Source organism: Ambystoma mexicanum, chromosome 3q (genome assembly GCF_040938575.1).
Source record: "Ambystoma mexicanum isolate Mex_15411 chromosome 3q, UKY_AmexF1_1, whole genome shotgun sequence".
In the NCBI taxonomy this organism is placed as follows: Eukaryota; Metazoa; Chordata; class Amphibia; order Caudata; family Ambystomatidae; genus Ambystoma; species Ambystoma mexicanum.
Window position 1 is genome coordinate 206,710,420 of NC_090926.1, and position 18,846 is coordinate 206,729,265.

The 18,846-nt window shown below is 46.2% G+C and overlaps 1 protein-coding gene across 2 annotated transcripts in view; it reads left to right on the forward strand.

The window, feature by feature from the left end:
* Positions 1–18,846, forward strand: part of LRP1 (LDL receptor related protein 1) — a 1,300,039-nt gene that overhangs the window by 664,706 nt on the left and 616,487 nt on the right. For both annotated transcript variants that reach the window (XM_069653565.1, XM_069653566.1), the window contains exon 30: positions 8,691–8,865. In XM_069653565.1, the coding sequence (XP_069509666.1) occupies positions 8,691–8,865 (175 nt within the window). The remainder of the gene's footprint in view (positions 1–8,690; positions 8,866–18,846) is intronic.

Genomic DNA, 18,846 nt, shown 5'->3' on the forward strand with positions numbered 1-18,846 from the left:
GCGCTCTTATCACTCAAGGCATCATGGCGCTCAAACAACTGATAGTCGGGATTTATGTAAACGAAACCCAGGTGTCAAAGGGGGTAAGTATCTCTGAGCTTTATCTAAAGTGAAACGTTTTGAGATGCTTTTTGAAGGATAAGAAATCCTTATTTTTTCTCAGATTTTCAGGCAACAAATTCCAAAGCCTGAGGCCAGCCACTGGAAAGGTTCGGCCACCCAAACGTTCTTTCCTGTACTTGGGTATCTGAAGGAGTGCTGCATTAGAGGATCTCAAAGAACGCACCGGTTTATATCTAACCAGTTTGTCCTGGATGGCTAAGCATCCATTTCCACCTAGTGCATGGTGCACAATGCAAAGCGCTTGAAACTGTACCCAAGGAGCTACCTGGGGCCAATGGAGAGATTGTCTAGCCTTAGTTACTCTGGCTGGCAAGTGAGTAACCAAACACACTGCTGCTTTTTGTAGCACCTAAAGGCGCTGCATAAGAAAGGCAGGCTGTGCCAGGTAAACAGCATTACAATAATCCAGACTCCCATTAACACAAGCTATGCAGGTTATCTACGAGACAAATGAAACTCATTCTCATCTTCGAAACAATACACAGACTTGCTCCACCCTACTTATTGACCCCTCTCACTCCCTACTTCACCCCTTGCTCACTATGATCATCATCGGCTCGCCTCATTGCCACCTCTTGCCCCTTACACTCCCTCTCATTTACGCTCTTACTCTCCTTGCTCCCTCACTCTGGAATGCTCTTCTCCACATTACTATTCCGCTCCCCACTACGCCTACTCTCTCTATGTATATCCAATCTCCTAGTTCTAATATTGTTCTTGGGGGGGGGTGGGGTGGGAAAGCTGTGGCTTGCGTTTGCTAAGGGATGTGTCTCTGTGAGCCAGAGAAGGGGGCTGAGTCTGTGTAGTCTCAAAACACAACTCTGGTGCCAGAAAGTCTGTTGCTGGGCAGATGTGATGAGTGGCTATCCCTGACTGGATAGCCATTGGCTGTTTGAATGGTGCAGACGCTTGCAATTGGTGGGCTTACTCCAAGCCTGAATCTTGGATAAAAGGGGAGGGCTCCTGCAATTTTTCATGAGATCATCATTGGAGCCAAGACTTCTATGAAGAAGCGAGCCCGCTGACCACCCAAAGACATTTACTCCAGTGTTGCCGAGGTGAAGCCCTGCTCCTGTCATGAGCTCAAGAAGGCCTTTGTTGGGGCTTTGACCCCTTGGACTGGTAGGAACAACCAGTCTTGATCCGTGCATTTGGAGCCTTCAGAAGTCTCTGGACCAACCGGTGGACTGTCCAGCTCTCTCTTTGGAGCTTTGGAAATTTGCAGATCTTCAACATGTGCCACAAGTCACCTGATCCTGCATTTTTAGCTGTCTCACTTCAATGCAAGGTGTGCTGGGCCTGCTCATCCATTCTCCGCTTGAAGATCGCCTCTTGGCGCCAGACTGTGAGCACTGCTGTTGCAACACCATCAACTGAGGGGGAGAGGGGTCGGCACCACAGAAGTCTTCATCTTTCCTCATTTCAGTCTACTACTGGAAGCTGTCTGGATCAGATTCCTGTGCACCGCGACAGACCAAGACTAAATTTGGATGCTGAAAGTGACCTCTGCACCAGTGACCCCTGGGCCTTCCTACACCCCGGACCAAGTGCAGAAGATTGTGTTCCCAGCAGACTCTGAAACACCTTTAGTAGTCTCTTGAAGAATTAGAGTTTGGCGGGATTTAAGTTTCTGTACCCCACACCTCCCTGCAATAGGGTTACATTGGGTGTAAAGTCCTGTCCCGAAACTACTCTTTCCTGACTTTCAGTGGTGACCTTGTAATGGATTCCTTACTAGGCCTATCCTAGTGACTGGGATTGAGTGAGTTTACATACCTGAACTTTAAAACGTCAAAAGGGCAAGTAATCAAAACCACTGGCATTGTTCCAATCTATTAACCAAACTACCTTTCAAAGTTTAATTGGAACTGATGGTTTTAGGGCACAAACCATCTTGGACTCATTGTATTGGAGGAGCTACATTTTTAAATAGTCAAAGAGCAGGAAGTAATTGGGGCGGGGGGGAGCAAACTGCGAGTTACACTTTTGTGGCATTGGTTCCAAATATCCCACAAAGTCCATGCTACTGCTCTTTGCAGCCAGATCAATTCCAGCTTTGCTCTCGGTCCCATTGCAGAATTTTTCTTTCACTAGATATTTTTTTTCGAGTCTAGTGATGTTATTGGATGATATATGGGGGGGGGGGGAAGTATAGTGCAGAGGCACCACGTTTAGTGCAACACCGGTTTGAATCCTGATCCTGCACATAGATCCACTCATTGGTATTTTATGTGTTGTTATTAAAGAACAATTATAATAATTGATGTTCATATTAAGTTTTTGTTTCCACTATATTCCTTCTTCAGCAATCAGTTTGTCCGCTTGGGATGCTCAGTGACTTCTCTCAGGATCTTTTTGTGCAAAGTATTCTCTTCAGTCAGCCAATTTATGGTAGTATATTGCATCCTGAATGGCCCTGTTTTAAGTTATCGACCTTATGAATTCATTGCGTAAAAACTCAACCAGAGTTCTTACTGGTGATTAAATGGGGATTTCAAGCAGCTAGCTTAAAATTTGTTTTGTCACGTTTCCCCCCACACCTCAATGACATATGTTCATTTAGACACAATCTTAGATGGTACAAATAGAGGAAAGTGAGTATTCCGCCATGCTTATTCAAAAAGCGGTGGGTAGCACCCAGAACTTGGAGGATGTCAGTTTCCAATGTTGTCAATGTCCACTCCAAAGTATTTATAAATCTTCACTTTGGTCAATCGGTCGCTAGTCTAGTAGCCGTTTAGAAGTGTGTTTTGTAGCTCCATTCTTGTTACAAAAAAATCACTGTCTTTTTTGTTGTTGTCACATTTATCTAGATTATACTTGGTGGCATAATTTGATAGTTCTCAATCCCTGAAGACCTGGAGGGATGTAGCTAAGCAGTAAAAGGTAATCTGCGTACACCAGCCATCTTAGATTAGTTTTACCCAACCTAGGTGGGTTTTCAGTCAGTGAAATCGGAGACTTTGATAAATCGGCCATGTATAAGTTAAACATGTTTAAGTAAATTTAACTTTTTTGTGTGAAATGTTTTCCACCTGCAAGTCCCCCAGCACTTTTTGCTGGACCACTGGATATTTGACTAGTTCTCCGGAGTGAGAGGGAGCCTTTTTCCACTCACACATTCTTTTACTCTGATCCTGGGAATTAATTTCTTTTTGGAGTCGTGCTTTTCTTGCCTCTACCTTTACTCTTGCAGCAGACATCACTTTCTGTGCAGTGTTGCTCGGAGTGCCTAGAGCTTCCACTTAAGTATTTTTTCTTTTTTCCCCCCTTAGGTTAACTGTTACCAAGGCAAGTGGATACCTTTCATCATTCCTGTATTCTCTTCTGCAAGATCAGCACACCTCACCTTATGAGGAGCGCTGAGGGGGCACAATGTATCCCTTTTCCTCGACTCCCCAGTAACTTTTTGGTTACTGTGAAAAACTCTATTTAGGCTGGTGGTAGTGTACCTTTTGCATGACTTTTTGGGGACTTTTGTTGCAGGCTGTCTTTGCAGCTGTGATAGGAGACACAAAGGTCACAATTGACCCAAAATGGTGGCTGTATTTTTCAAAGCCCTAAACAAGATGACTTGTCCTTTCTTGTGTCGTCTTATACTTTTCTGGGTGGGGCAGGATTCTCTGGTCCCTTTGTCTTCACCGAGCTCCCTAAGCAAATCCTGCGAAATGATTCAAAGTGATTGGCAGTGCAGGAAGTGGGGATGTGTGTGTGGGGGGGGTGAGGGGTAGGGGGGGTTGACCGAAACTCCCCTACTCCCTGGTCTTTGTCCTGCAGTTTTCTTGACTGAATCCAGTTCAGAGTGGGAGGCTCGCCCCCATTAGACAACCAACCCCCCCCCCATTTAAATGGTGCATGGATCTTTATTGGTGCAATCCGCTCGTGAGTCTGGATAATTTCCAAGGTCCTGGAGTTGAAACTCAGTTGATCACTGAAACAAAAGATTCTGAAGAAGCCCAAAGAAGGACATTGCCAACAACTTCCAGCGACCGCCAGAGCCTACCGAGTAACCGCTGCTGTCCTAACCTCAACTTCTAAACTTCTAAGTGACGGGGGAAAATTCAAACACGGCGACCTCTTCCCTTGGACTGATGGGCCTAACCAGTCCCAAGACGAACTGCATTTTGAGCCACCACTGAAAGAGTGGCGGCTTCCATGGCCTTCTAGTCACCAATACCAGGGGACCAGTGCTTCATTGCTGTGCATCCTCTACCAAAGTGCGAATTTGCCTGGAACTTTGTGGGCATCTGTTAGGAGTGGATTACTATACTCTGGCCTGGTGGACAGATGTATTAGAGGCCAACATAGTTTAGTGAAAGGGACTACTCTGGGAGCTGTAGCCAAACCAATTCAAGGTAGCTGGGTGAGTGGTCCTAGCTTAGTCTCAGGAAGGGTAAACCCAGTAAGGGGCTCTGAATGAGTACACACAGTGAAAAGTCAAGGAACACACTTAGACAAACAGTTAGTTATACAAATATTATTTATGGCCATATAACACTGCTAGCATGTACTATTATCACACAAACTAAATAAAGACACCTGTACAATCGCTGGAGTAGGGCAACATTCATAAACCCCTTCAAAGGAAGCTAAGTAGTAGTACACAGCACTCCAGGTCCCCAGAGATACAACACTAATTTAGATGTCCATCGCTAAAATGTATGGGGCCTTGTGCCGAAGAAGCCAGATTGTGTGCTATGCTCGAGTGAACCGCCTTATCCCGTGCTGAAAACGTGGGGAAGGGAGGCCAATGGCCTGAACACCCTGGCATTTCATTTTGTGAACACTTCTTTCTCTTACATGAACACTACCCTACACCATTTGCATTTAGCAGTAAGGATTGGCAATAGTTTTCTTTAGTATAGGCCCTTTTATTTTGACGAGACTCCACTAGGACTGCATTATTATTTGATGGTCGTAGTTTCCTCCCATATGTAGATTTAGGATTAGCAAAGTGTTTATTGAATTTTTTCAAAGGGTGTGATAAACACCCTTGAACTGTGGTCACTTGTCTGTCTTACTAATGAAGCCATGCCTTATTTACACAAAGGAAAACATTAGTGTAGGGCTTCTGGAGTCCAATGAAGAGTTCCAAGGGGTAGAGGACAAGTTGTAGTGAATATAAGATGCCCTCACTTTAAAAATGCTTGCGCAAGCAATGGCAAAGCCAAATGGGTATAAAACTTTTAAGTTACAAAACTTTTAAAGGGGAGATATGAGGTTCAGGTAAGTAATGTTACAACTCGCCCCCATCCTCTGATTCTTCTTAGGACTTGGCAGGTCCTAAGACCCTTTAGAAGAGGGTCCAAGGTCATTTTTCCCCCTGTCAGCACCAGTCCGCGAGGCCCAGGGGTTGCAGTGTTGAGCACTTCTCCGGTCTGTGACAAATGCTGATGCAAGGTCTTCAGGATGGAGAATGCAGGAGAACTCTATGCAGGGCCCCTCTTAGCACAGGACTGGATGCAAGAAATCTGTTTTGGACCACAGGCACAGATGCGTGGCGACACAGTGGGGACACAGCTGTTGTGGTCAGACTTTGCCTCCTATCTCGGGTCCCTTGATGCTACGATAGCCCAAATTCTGAGCTGTTCAGCACCAGATTGGTTCAGGGACCCTTGCAAAGACTCTTCTTTGCAGGACACCGGGCAGACGTCTGAATAGATGGTCCCTCCACTCCAAGGGTCAAAGCTCCATCGCTGGACTCTTCCAGGACGGCAGCAGAAGTTGACCGCCAGGCCTTCTTCCAACAGGTCCACAGTCTCCTTACACGTCTTGTAACTGGACAGGATACTTGGCTCCTTCAGGTTTATTCCAGGATCTCTCTGGAACGGGTGCAGGGGTCCTCTTCTTATCCAAAAGGCAGGTAAGAGCCGAAACTCCCACTAGCCAATCTAAGGTCTGGCCCACACACCCCAGTAGTGGTCCAATCAGGACCACTGGTGGCAAAGCTCATGCATACCATTCAGACACACACTGAAACGAGTTTGTGGATTGGGACCAGACGGTCTCAACCCACTTCCTAACAGCAAACACACATGGCCCTCGAAGTACCTGCCATGGGTTTTTTTTAAAGCCGTCTTCTGAGAGCTAATGGTTTAATTGGTGCTGTGAACACACTACTGGTGAAATAAAGCGGTCTAAACCAGGTCCACCTTAAGCCACTTTATAAGCAATATGCCTGTCATTCACTTTTAAAAACAAGCATTTGCAAAGCCAACAGTTTTCTGACCACTACCCGTGGCCCATCAGAGTGAACACCCTCCTTTGTAACCAACCTTACTGTGACAAGTCCACGAAGACACTGAAGAAATTCAACCCCGCGACTACACACTCAACCCGAGAGGATGGAGTAATGAGGCCCAAGCCCCGCTATCCAATAATCACTGCTGATGGATGCGATCTCTCAGCATGAAGAAGAAAAACTGGAGCGCCAACCGTTTTGGCTCGTCTTGGTATTAAGCATTTGCCAGGCACTGCTATCGTATGCCCAGCTAGTGTGCCATTTTCTAGCCGCTGCCATTAATGGGCAACTAGTACCATTATGGCAATGCCTGGCAAATACCTTGTACATATCCACACATAAGCCAACAGTGTTGGCATTGCCAATGCTTGTTACTTAGGCAGCCTGCACACAGCACCACTTTATTTGTTCCGGTCATGTATACGTACTCCTGTCCTAGCCTGAAGCTGGGCCGCAGCGCAACAGGGGGTTGGCTGCCTTTGCCATGCGTCTTTGAGCTCACCATGCTACCAATCAGGTCGTTTCAAAGGGAGCGCGTCACTTTACTGGAGAAAAGATTCCACAGCCCAGGATTTCTGGGGGGGGGGGGAGATGACGGACAAGCAAACCACCCTAAAAAGTAAAGGGGGTACCGGGAAAAGGGGCGCATACTTTTAGTTGTTGGGAAGTATCCCTCAAAATAGTGACCCAAATCCGTTTCATGACATCATTCTAAACTGGTGTTTCTTTTTTGCATGCGTCTTACTTCGCTGTTCTTGTACTTATGAGATCCTCGTTTGTTTTTTTGTTTGGAAGCCTACATAAAAATGTCATCTTCTGCTTTTCACTTGAGTATTCGGGGCCTGCAATTACCAGAACCGGTTTCTGTCTATGAAGCATTTCTAATGGTTGAGTATTTGGCTCTTTCAGGCAATTGCAAAGGCATTTTTTACCAGAATATAATTTGCGAAACCGTAACAATGTTTTTACCGAGCTCGTTTTTTTTAAATTTGGAAACCTGCTCATATTGTTCACTGTTACTGGCAAAATGTGACTGTGGTCTTTAGTCTGCATCGCTTTGTGCGACGCACCGCAGTAAGTGGGTCCTCGGGAAGCGGCCTGGAGAGTGGGCGAAAAAGGCAGCGGGGGCCAGTACAGGTAAGTGGACAGCCTAGGCGAGGGGGGGGTCCCCCTGAAATGTACAGGGGGTGGGGGTGCCTTCACGGGCTACGTTGGCCTTTTTGTTTTGCTGGACCTAGATGAGGCAAAATGTAAATGGGAAAGCCTGATTCCTTTTCATCCTCACGTTCTTTGCTCATGTGCAATTATGAACTGTGGCTATTACATGGTACTGTAAGCACTGCCTACAACCCTAAGCTACTGTCATGGCAGGGGAAAGGGCATGCGAGGAGGGATTCCCAGTCTGTGGGTGTTTGGATATTTACCCATTGACCCGCCCATTGGCCTGGCCATGCTAATCGATGTCATTCTGGTCCTGGCACATGCCCACCCACTACCTGCTCTTCCCAGACCCCCTAAACACCCACCTACACCCACACTACCACAATCTCCCACAATATCTCTGGCCTTCTGAAGGGCAAAGGCTTAATAGCTGTAAACCAGCTCCCGGTTTCGTTGTCTTCTCGAAGTGTGCCTTCAGCCACTTGATTTATAAGCAAGTGTATCCTTGCTTCTGCTCCTTGAACTGAATACCTGTCAAAAATGAGCATTGGCGACGACAGCAATTGTTGAGCTGTGGATAGGCGTTTGCCAGGCATTCGTCGGCTGTAGCCAGCGCTCCAGATAAGATTCTTGAAGTAGGCTATTTTACTCACTACTTTTTAAAGTTGAGAATAAAATGATTTTTTAGGGGATAACACATTAAGTCCCATCCCCATTTTATAAGGAAGTTAACATCTTTTAACTGTACAAATATGTTTGTAATACATTTTCTTTCTTTGTATCTAGTTATTTATGCACAATAAAAGATACACGTTTACCTCTTTGGATTAAGTAGTAACAATACAAGTTTCTTCCTGTGACAATGTGTGTATTACTGGGCTGTGTGGGGGAGGGGGTCCGAGGGGGGGGGGGTTTGAATGGTGGGGGGCATGCTCCGATGTATCTGTTTTGTTGGGAGAATGGGTATTCGCTATTTTAATTTTTTGTGTAAATGTGTCTGATAAACCCCTTATCTGGAGGCTTGGTTGTACTGGTAGTGCCATTATGACAGTGCCAGGGGTGTGTCTTTTACATACCTACAGAAAAGCTAAATTGCACTGCCTTGCACAAGGCTGCGATGAAAAGCATTAGTTTTTCAGTTTAAATGTCCCTCTTTCCTTTCCAGATCTACCAAATGCTCACGGCTTGGCAGTGGACTGGGTGTCCCGCAACCTTTTCTGGACGAGTTATGATGCCAACAAGAAGCAGATCAATGTGGCGCAGTTAGATGGCTCCTTCAAGAACGCGGTGATCCAGGGACTGGACAAGCCACACTGTCTAGTGGTCAATCCTCTGAAAGGGTGAGTCTTGGCTTTTTGAAGTGTGAGCGGAGCCTCGTCCAGCCAGCCGTCCCTTGCATTGTGGATGACGTTTTAGGATTTTATTTTGCTGGCTCTTGTTCATGGCTTTGCATTGCAAGGTGATCAGTGCTAATGCAGCTGCTTCTAGGGATGAGGGCGGTGGGGGGGGGAGAGGTGCCAAGATGGGATCGTAGAACTGTGGTTGGTGAGGGAATTTGAACCCTTCAGTGGGGCACCACTTGGTCTGATGTATCTGTGTTTATCCCTAACTTGGAGTACTATGAGGGGTACATCTTCACGCATGTGTGTGGTGGCTTGTCCGGTTTGGTCTGTGGCAGGTTGTTTGTGTACAGGAAAGGGAATCGCTGGCATGCCACAGCTCATTCTACCCTTTTGCGCTTTGTGCCTTGCGAAGGGGGTTGTAGAATGTCTTTATTTGGTCATGAGGGTTCTGTTTGTATAATACAGGTCTTTTAGGACAGAATTCCAATTTCATGGTCCTGTTCCATTTTATGGGATCCTAAACCATTGCCTTTTTTCTTAATCTTTTGCCTTTGCTAATGGGGTGGCTTCTGCTGAACTCCACCGCATCACTGCCACTCTGCTGAACTCCACCGCATCACTGCCACTCTTCCATGTGCTGGCCTATGAGAGCTCACGTGGCTCTTAGGACAGGAGTGCTTTTGAAGTGCCCCATGTTGGGCCAGAGTGGTTTTATCATCTTCCAGTTTTGTTGTGGAGTAGGCTAATGGCAGCTGTAATTTAGTGTTGGCTTCTCTGGTGCTGTAGCCAGTTTTACCTCAGTAGCACAGTGCACCTTTATGTTAACCATTGGGGCACAAATGCATTTTCTTTTATTGTTTAACCACTGCACGCCCTTTAGGTTTTACACCTAAGTATATGGGTTACAAGTAGTTACATGCACTGGCTTTTGTGGGTCCTGAGTATTACTGTGTAAAGCATTATGTACTGAATTTACCACAGGTACAGTTCATACGTTTACCTTAGATTTAGTTTTAGGAGTGGGAAAAGTCTGCCTGGGCCCTTAACTGTGTATACATATTTGAGGCTTGTGAATCTGCTTACATTCACATGCTTTGCATAGGACACCATCTAGTGGTTGACTCAGAGTATTACATTTTTTTTTTAAACAATGAGGCCGTCTACAGGGGGATTCCTGTCACACTATCCCTAGTCTATGTGGACAGGGTCCCATTATGCTTCAATCGTTGGATTCCTCTGATTGTTTTTTCCTGCCATCAGTTGGCCATGACTTTGAGAAGGGAGAAGATCTTTACAGCACTCGGCACCACGATGCCCGTTTAAATCTTTTTTCAGACAATCGACACCTACCAGAGTTGACAGTCTCGTTACCCATTATTCTTTGGCATACAGTACAGAGAGAGGGGGAGGATAGAAACGTATGCACTTTCTCCTCATGCATAGAGAATGCCTCGCTTCCCTGATTTTATTGTTGGTACATTTGATTTCCAACCGCTAAATGGACAATACCTACTTTAAATTCTGACCGTGGTCTACATCTAAATTTCCCTGGAAGGACATGCACAACGTGTGCAACAGTTGTCTTCTTCAGGATTCATGGCGAGAACCTCTGCCGGGAATGTCAAAAATTTGACCCCAAAACCTTAAGGGGCAACTCACAGAAGTGCTGTGCTAATTATGCCATGCAGGCATAATTGGTGCAGGGTGAGGTCAGCACCCCGGTGCAGGCTCTGGAAGTCGAGGAATTGATTGACTGGGATACACTAGAACACCGACAAACTGTGTCGGGGTGCCTACAGGCAGCCCCTTGATCTGAAGACTCGTCTCCCCGGCAAATCATGAAGACAACTGCTGGCAAGGAGGCTGCACACTCACACCACCCTAAACACAAACATCACCGCATGGAAGGTGGTCTCTCCCAGGGAGTGTCACACCTCAAAGCTTAAGGAGTTTAGCAAAACACACACTCAAGGTTCATCTAACTCTCAAGCCGGAAAACACGTGATCCTGTTTGCACACAAGTCTGCTCAGCAAGACAATGGCAGATCCGAAAAGACTGCATCCAGCCAACAGCCTATAGAACCTGCTTCAGATAAATGCACTGAGGCAACAGTCATTCTCCTCTGCTATGCAAGGAAAGTGGTTAGTGGAATGGCGTCTGGGAGGACCAGGGGTAAGGTTGAGGAGGTAGGAGGAGGATGTCCATCCTACCGAGGCCGGCACCCCATGTTCAACCAAGGTGGACACAGTATGTCTAACTGAAACCTCGAACCCTAGCATAAGGGGCAGTGCCACAACTCTGACAGAAATGGCCTATGCTGATTTTCAAGTTTACCATAAATAGAATGGTTTCTTTCATGGTGTAACACAAATGTAAGGCCCAGAAAAGATCCTTAAGTTCCACAGCAGACTGAATCGCAACCCAAAAGAGAGCATGTGGCACTACAACCCAGGGAACAAATGCTTGACGCCTATTCTGTCCTCCCAGGGTCATTCTCACTCAGACTCGTATGGGGGGATGCTTTAGATTCCGAGGACTATATTGTGCCCCTCCCAGATGAGAATCCTCTGATCACCTCTTCAGCAACATGGGATCACTATCCATATACATCCCTCATTAACAGAGAGGACACAGACTTAATGAAATTGATTTTTAGAAGCGAAAACATTTCTCACTGTATACCACTACTGCAGTCAGTGAAACGTATTGCACCCCCTCAGTACTGTAGTGCAACCAGTTTCTCCAATACTGGTGAATCCATGTATAGAGAAGAAATATTGCCCTGCACCATCTGATCCAGTGTATATTAGGGTTTACCAGTCACCAGACTCACAAGGGGTTACCACATCTAGGAGGAGAGTGAATGGTCCCCTGTCAATTACTGAATACTGTCAAGATAAGGGAGTAGAAGGATTTACAGTTTTGGACGTAAAAGTTCAACTTTCTATGTATGTAAAAAATGCAACTGCTCTTCGGACCCATTACAACAGATCCCAATGGAACAATAGGGATGCCCCAGAATAAGGATATTCCACCTGGGCCACAACCATGCTTTTTGTGATTCTACAGGAGGGTACACAGATAGCCAATGGTGTCCTCAAGAAAGCTGTGGATATAGGTGAAACATCAGGTTGCCACAAAGCAGGGACAGCAGTTGTAAAATGTCACGCATGGCTACGAGGAGCTGGGTTTAAGCTAGTCTCAGGCCGTCGTCCTGGGCCAAATTGTTGGAGGTTCCATCCTTTCGGAAAGGTAATTGATGAAGCCCTCGATATAGGGCTCAAAAAGATAATGACCCGCTAAAGTCCATGGGCCAAATTGCTGGTAGAGGCATCAAAAAAGAGCCAGTAGCTAATAGGAGGTCCTTTCTGTCCACACCTTTCTCACATTCCCCAGACCATAAAACCCAAACATCACATAGGGGATGGTTTACTTCGCCTCCACCGCAAATCTACACTTTCGAATATGCACTATGCCAACACTGCAGAGTACATCAGAGAGGAAGATGAGAAACTCCCACAGGGGTGTATTCAACCTCTAAGGGACAACCAGGTTCAAGTTCCCCCTCATCCTGCCCAGTAGGTGGGATATCAACATCATTCACCCATGCATGCCAGGGGATAACGTCCGGCAAGCGGGTGTTCTACACTGTTGCACAAGGGTATTGTCAAACTTCTAAACAAGCCCCACAATCTGCCGCCATGCTAAAGGAGATTGCAAGCTTCTGCAAGTCAAGGCACTTTTATTGACGAATGCCATAGTACCAGTTCCTTTTCATCAGGTAAACATGGGTATTTACTGACTTTATTTCCTAGTACCCAAAAAGTCCAGTACTCGATTCACGGGCAGCAAACGAGTAATGCCACAAATTCTGAATGGCCTCCTTCAGGAGGTCATTTCACTTAAAAAAGAAAAAAAACGCAATTATATGGGGAACACGGCACATGAAAAATGCATACTTTCAGATTTCAATGTTCTCAGGTCACAGGAAATTTCTGAGGTTCGATAGGGGGGGCATGCCATTCACAATTCCTTTTGGAATTGTCGGCACATGATGTATTTGCCCAGGTGTTCGCTGTGGCACGAGTACATTTTCGTCAGAACATTTCATTACACCCTCATATACACTTGATTATAACAGCAATGCTCAAAAGACTGTGAATTTACTGCACCAACTAGGATTTTCAATCAATGAGGCCAAATCAAGTTTTGTAACAATCCAACATTTCCTATAGGTGGTTCAGAGTGCAGGCCTTAATAGCCCAGAAACCCAGTTATCAAGCGGGAGCTCGGATAAGTCACAACGGTCATGAAGCTGTTAGTGATTAAGATGGATTTCTAAAACCAACCCTGGGCGATTTTTGGATGCCACCCTAGTTATGATGAACAAGGAGGGCTACAGAGTTTAGCTAAAGTCCAGTCAAGGTAGTGTGGAGAGCAGTAAAGGCTTAGTCTCAGGAGAGTGCGAGTGGTCGAGGGCCTCGGTGAGTCCACACAGAATAGCACCCAATAATTCAGCTTAGACAGTGAATGTATACAGATATTGCTATTTGTTAGGCCTTAAAGAACACACTAACAAATTAAACTAGCAAGTAGTAATATTACTCAAAACCATACATTAAAAATGTATACATTCACCAGTAGGTTTGGTGTATACTGCATAAACAGTAATCAACCAGGTAAGTAGCCAGATGCAGATCAAATTGATAAAAGCAATATAATCCCAATTTCCTTTTACTTAATAAGTCCAGCCCCCAAAAGCCACAGGTTCCATTACTGGTTTCTGCACGGAAGGTATTCTCAAATGGATGCAATGGGCTTGTGGAGGTGATTTTGAAACTGTTCCAAACTATTTCAAAGTTAATTAACTATTTTTCCAAAGACAGGTACGTTCTCCTCTCTATCGTAGTACCAAGGCTAGGATACTTGGCCCAGCTTCAACAACCAAGGTTAAGCACAGAGGGAGTTGGGGGGATAAAGGGGCTTTGCACCCAATGTTACCCTATGGAGGGCTTGGGGTACAGGAAAAGTTATGTTTGTGACCCCCGCCCCTGACTCGGATTGTCCCAGGTCACACTGTGGATCATTCAGAATTGCTGGGGACACAATATTCCATTCTTGGTTCAGGTGAGGGGTGCCCAGGTGATGCTGGTTCGACTGCTTATTACGGTCTGGTTCATCTTCAAGATGCAAGCCCGAAACGATGAAGAATGCAGACTGTTGCAGTGCAGACCCTTTCAGGACACTTCACAGGATGGATGAAGATGAGTTCCTGCGACGGTAATCACTTGCAGGTGTTCACCTCGATCTTCCAGATGTGGTCACAGAAGCAGCTCCAGCGCAGCTTCCTTTAATGCTAGGATGCTGATATTTCAGAAGAATGTGACTTTTTGCTCAAGCTGGCGACCACCAAAGTTTAGAAGCATTACGCAAATCAATGATTGCTGCACTGAGGTAGCCCATGAGGAAGCTGGTCAGTCCATCAGGTAGTCCAGAAACACTTCCGAAGGCTCTTGGAGCATGAAGCCTCGAGCAGATTTTGAGACTAGTTGGTTCTGCTAGTCCAAGGGCTGAAGAGATCAGGCAGAGGAGCAGGTCTTCACCGGGCCAATCACTGGATCAGATGCTGGTCAGGTGCAGAAGCCGTCCCAAGGTCATCAGCAGGCTATTCTTCTTTGCAGGAACCTTGGCTCCAAAGTACATCTGAAGAATCACTGCAGAGGTCCTCTTATCCAGATTTGGGTCTGGAAGCAAGTCCAAGCTCACCAATGATGAGTATCTTCTGCATTCAAACAGTCAGTAGTTGTCCAATCAGGGGCAACTACTGGTCTCACATCTGCCCATCAGCAGACTCTGGCTCCAAGGGATGTGGACTGGGCCCAGACAGTCCCAGCTCCCCCCCTTTGTTCACACGTACAAAGGCTCACTAGACTGCAAAAGCAGCAGCTTTCCCAGGCAAGTTCATGACCTTAAAAAAAAAGCGAAGAAACTTGTTCCTTGGCCACCTTTGGGTTCTAGCCATCTTTAGTAGCCTTTTTTCAATACACAAAATTGCACAAGTACAATGATACAAAAACTGTAAAAATGTTACTGCTGCCACCAGCTTGTCTTAATCGCATATAGAAAGTAACCACAAATTCCAAAACCGAGACAGTCTGTCAGTACGAGGGGCTAGTTAGTTTCCCCGATAACAAGCAGAAGGCAATGGAAGCTGAAGGCTTTACTTCCCTTCAAAAAGTCAAAACCGGTTCAAAAACGAGCAAAAAGAAGGGTGTCCCATTGAAGTCAATGGAGGGAAAGAAGAGTGCATCAGAACTTTGAACTGGCCCATTGACTTTGACTGTCCTAGCTCCCTAAAGGCCCCCTTCTGATGAACCTATTGGCGTTGGCAGTGCTTGTTCCCTTACAGGTTTTAATTGTTAAACTATTATTGCTGGGATAACACTGCCTACTTCCCTCTGGGAGAATATAACTGTTTTATTACTTACCAAGTATGTTCTGATCTGATTCGAACTTTCCCTCCTTGAAACTCAATATTGTAATGGTGATCACAAATAAGTGCTAATACTGACATCAGATGACTTCACTCAGTGTGCTGGAAAATATTTAGCATAAAAGTTTACTCACCTACTTTGTTGCTCTTGTTGAACTGAATCTTAACTTTTATATTAATGTTACTATTAATCACTGCTGTTTAAAGATTGTTCAATTATCCTTGTGTGTATATATAAATACATATTTGTACTATAACTTTAAGCGTGTAGGGGCTTACTTGGATACCTGTATTTACTGGATTCATTGTACAGCTCTACAGCTCACATTACCCCTCTTGAGATAAGCCGGCTGCTCAGTCACTCTAACAACATGTGTAGTACAGGCCTATATTAAATGGTGGGTTACCTAAACCCAACAGATAAGTATTGTAAGGTCCCACACCAGTTGGTCTCTAGAAATTCTTAATGAACAATGCCTGCCCCCATTTCGTGCCACTACTGTCTTGGTATTGCTGCCTCTGTGTCCACCTTCCACTATGGAACGCACTCCATTGAAGTTTTGCCCCAAGTGCAATAGAAAATGTCATTGGAAAGAGACGTACAGTGTGTGTAACCACTGCCTTCCACATGATCACTCGGAGTCCTGCTGCATATCATGCAGACTCGTTATGCCCAAAACCCTAAAGTAGCGCTGCACTAAGTGGTGGGCAGAATACGCCATGTTGGCGGAGTCTGAGAATGATGTGACAAAGGCTGAGGCTGACGAGACTCCGAATCGGAGCTCAAGTAGATTACAGAGGAATAAACTAGTTCCCAAACGCCTGTCCTCCGCCTCGAAAGGCAGTTGCAGGGCGCTGCTATGAGGAAGGCCTCTGCCGATGATGGCGTACACACACCATCTTCTTCACATACAGTGGCGTAACACAAGATCTGGGGACCCCCTGCGGGCCATGCTGAGGGCCCCCTCCAACTTGGCAACAAATCACGAGTCCCGCCACACTCTGGGCCGGCTTAGATTACCACGCTTACGCAATACGCACAAACGTGTTGCTGAAGGTGTATGCCACACACTGCATTAGGAGAAAGATATACATATGTGTTTTAATGCAATATACAACACACTTTCTGAGACAAATTGGCTAAAAAGCCACAGTGTTTGCTATTGTTATGTAGGGTAGCACAAATCCAATACCTGCAAGTCACCAAAAGTGCACATGAACATTAATGCTTTGCTATTAAAACTGCTATGCCACAATGAAAACATGTCTAATTGGCTGCACAATGTAGACCAGTGTAGACACATAGTAACATTACAGTAAAGCATGCCACGCCGCATTAAGGCATACCTAAATGGTTGCACCAAAATGCCAGTCGAAGCAATGAGACTCTTCAAGAAGAGAGCACACATTCATGCCTGCGTCTCTGCGGCCTCTTAACAACACAGCCAAACTGTTTAAAATCTGCAAGGAACTGGCCAACCCTGTTGCGGTTTCTGCCTCTCCTGTTCCCTCAACAGACCCTCTGTACTTTGGCCTCTCGCTTCTCCGCTAAAACACAGGACATCCTGTCCACTATCTCCTCTTCCTCTCCTCTTCCTCTCTCGGCTCCCTTTGGCCATCTCTCCCTCTCCTCCTCCTTTCTCCTCTTTTTCTATAACACCTGATGATGATTATAGACAAGTCCCATCTATGGAAGTGTCATTGAAACAGGTGCTCGGCTGCTCCTCCAGAACCACCAAGGACCACATAGACACCCTTGATCCAGCCTTGGCCGATTTCTGTAATCATTCTTTTGCCACTGGAACTTCCCCTCTCCCAAACTCTTGGAAAAGCTGGCCAATTGGCAGTTTACACTCCACACTGAATCTGTTGGTTGTCTCCATGACCATCAGTCTAGCTTAAGAGCTGCCACAGGCATGGAAACTGCTCTCCTAAACACCTCTGAAGATCTGATCTCTAACCTTGATTCCAGCATTCCTTCTGCCCTCATGAAACTTTCCTCTTCTTTCGACACTGTCGACCACGCCATCCTGATCAATTGACTCAGTGAGAACCTGGGAATCCTAGATCAGGCCCTGGAGTGGCTGACCTCCTTCCTCTTGGACCGCCCCTGCCAGGTCCAACCTGGCCCCTTTCACTCCGCCACCTCTCTCTACATGTGGCATTCTCCAGGGCTCTATCCTCTCACCTTGGTTTTTCAACCTCTACTTTGCCCCTTTGGCGTATCTGATCTCTACCTGCTCCTCTAACTTAGTGTTATGCGGATCACACTTAGCTTTCCTTCAGGCTCCCCTCAGCCTACTCTCCTCTCTCACTCATTCCTGGTGTCATCTTCAACTCCACACTCTTTCTCTACTCACATCTCGGACGTCGGACGTCGCCAAGAAGTCCCACTACCAGCTGCACCTCCTCAAAGGGACTCTTCCCTTTCTCACTTTCCCCCAGAAGCTCACTGTCTCCAGAGCTCTAGTTCTCTCTTGGCTGGACTACTCTCCGCCCTCTGCAACTAATCCAGAACAGGGCTGTGAGACTTATCTTTGGCCTCAAGCCCAGGGACCATATCGCTCCAGCCATGAAATCTCTCGACTGGCTCTCTGTGGCTGCAAGGATCAAGTTGAAGACCCTTTGCATTGTCCACAAGGCTTTCTGGGGCGGGGATCCTCACTACAGACCATGCTCTCTTCCAAAATATCTTCCTTCTCGGCCCGAAGGGTTGGATGTTTCTCCAGGCAGAGAGTCGGGAGGGCAGGAGGGGTAAGATCCTTCTCCCCTGCAGGTGCCTCCCTCTGGAATGGCCTCCCTTCCCCTCCCAAACTTGAACCGGACCACTTGACATTCCAGAAGCAGCTCAAAACATTCCTCTTCTTCTCTGCTTTCTCTCTCTCCCTCCTCTGCTGACCTACCTGTCTGTTGTACCAACTGGTTGCTTGGCTACCCTCAGTCTCACTGAGTCCAGGCTCTTTCTTGATCACTCACCCTTGCACTGCCTACAGGTCTACCACGCAGTTAGGGGTTGTAACTGTAACCCTACAGTCCCTTGTTCTCCTTGCTCTACCCAGAGCCGCGCGACCATGGCTGCACTTACTCAGAGCATTGCTGCCTTGTTTTCCCCTCCCCCTTGCACGTCCCCCCTCCCTATCCCCTTGCTCTTCTCGTTCTTGCACATGCTCAATCTGATTGACACAAGGCTTAGTAAGATCATTTGTCTTATCCTCCCTCTGTTTTCCTTCCCTTCCCTTGTCTTGTGCCTAAAACAGTTGTGTACAGGGGCATTGTATATGACTTATCATAATTTTATCACAGATGCCCAGAAAAATATACAGTGCCGCAGTAAGAAACGGCTAGACTGGCAGAACCCAAATGCCAGTCTAGTCAGGTAATTACACTTAGCAGGACTGCTTTATCAGAAATGCCCAGTTAAAAATAATTCATACCAAACTGAGGAATGACTAGACTGGCTGCACCAAAAGGCCTCTCTAGCCAC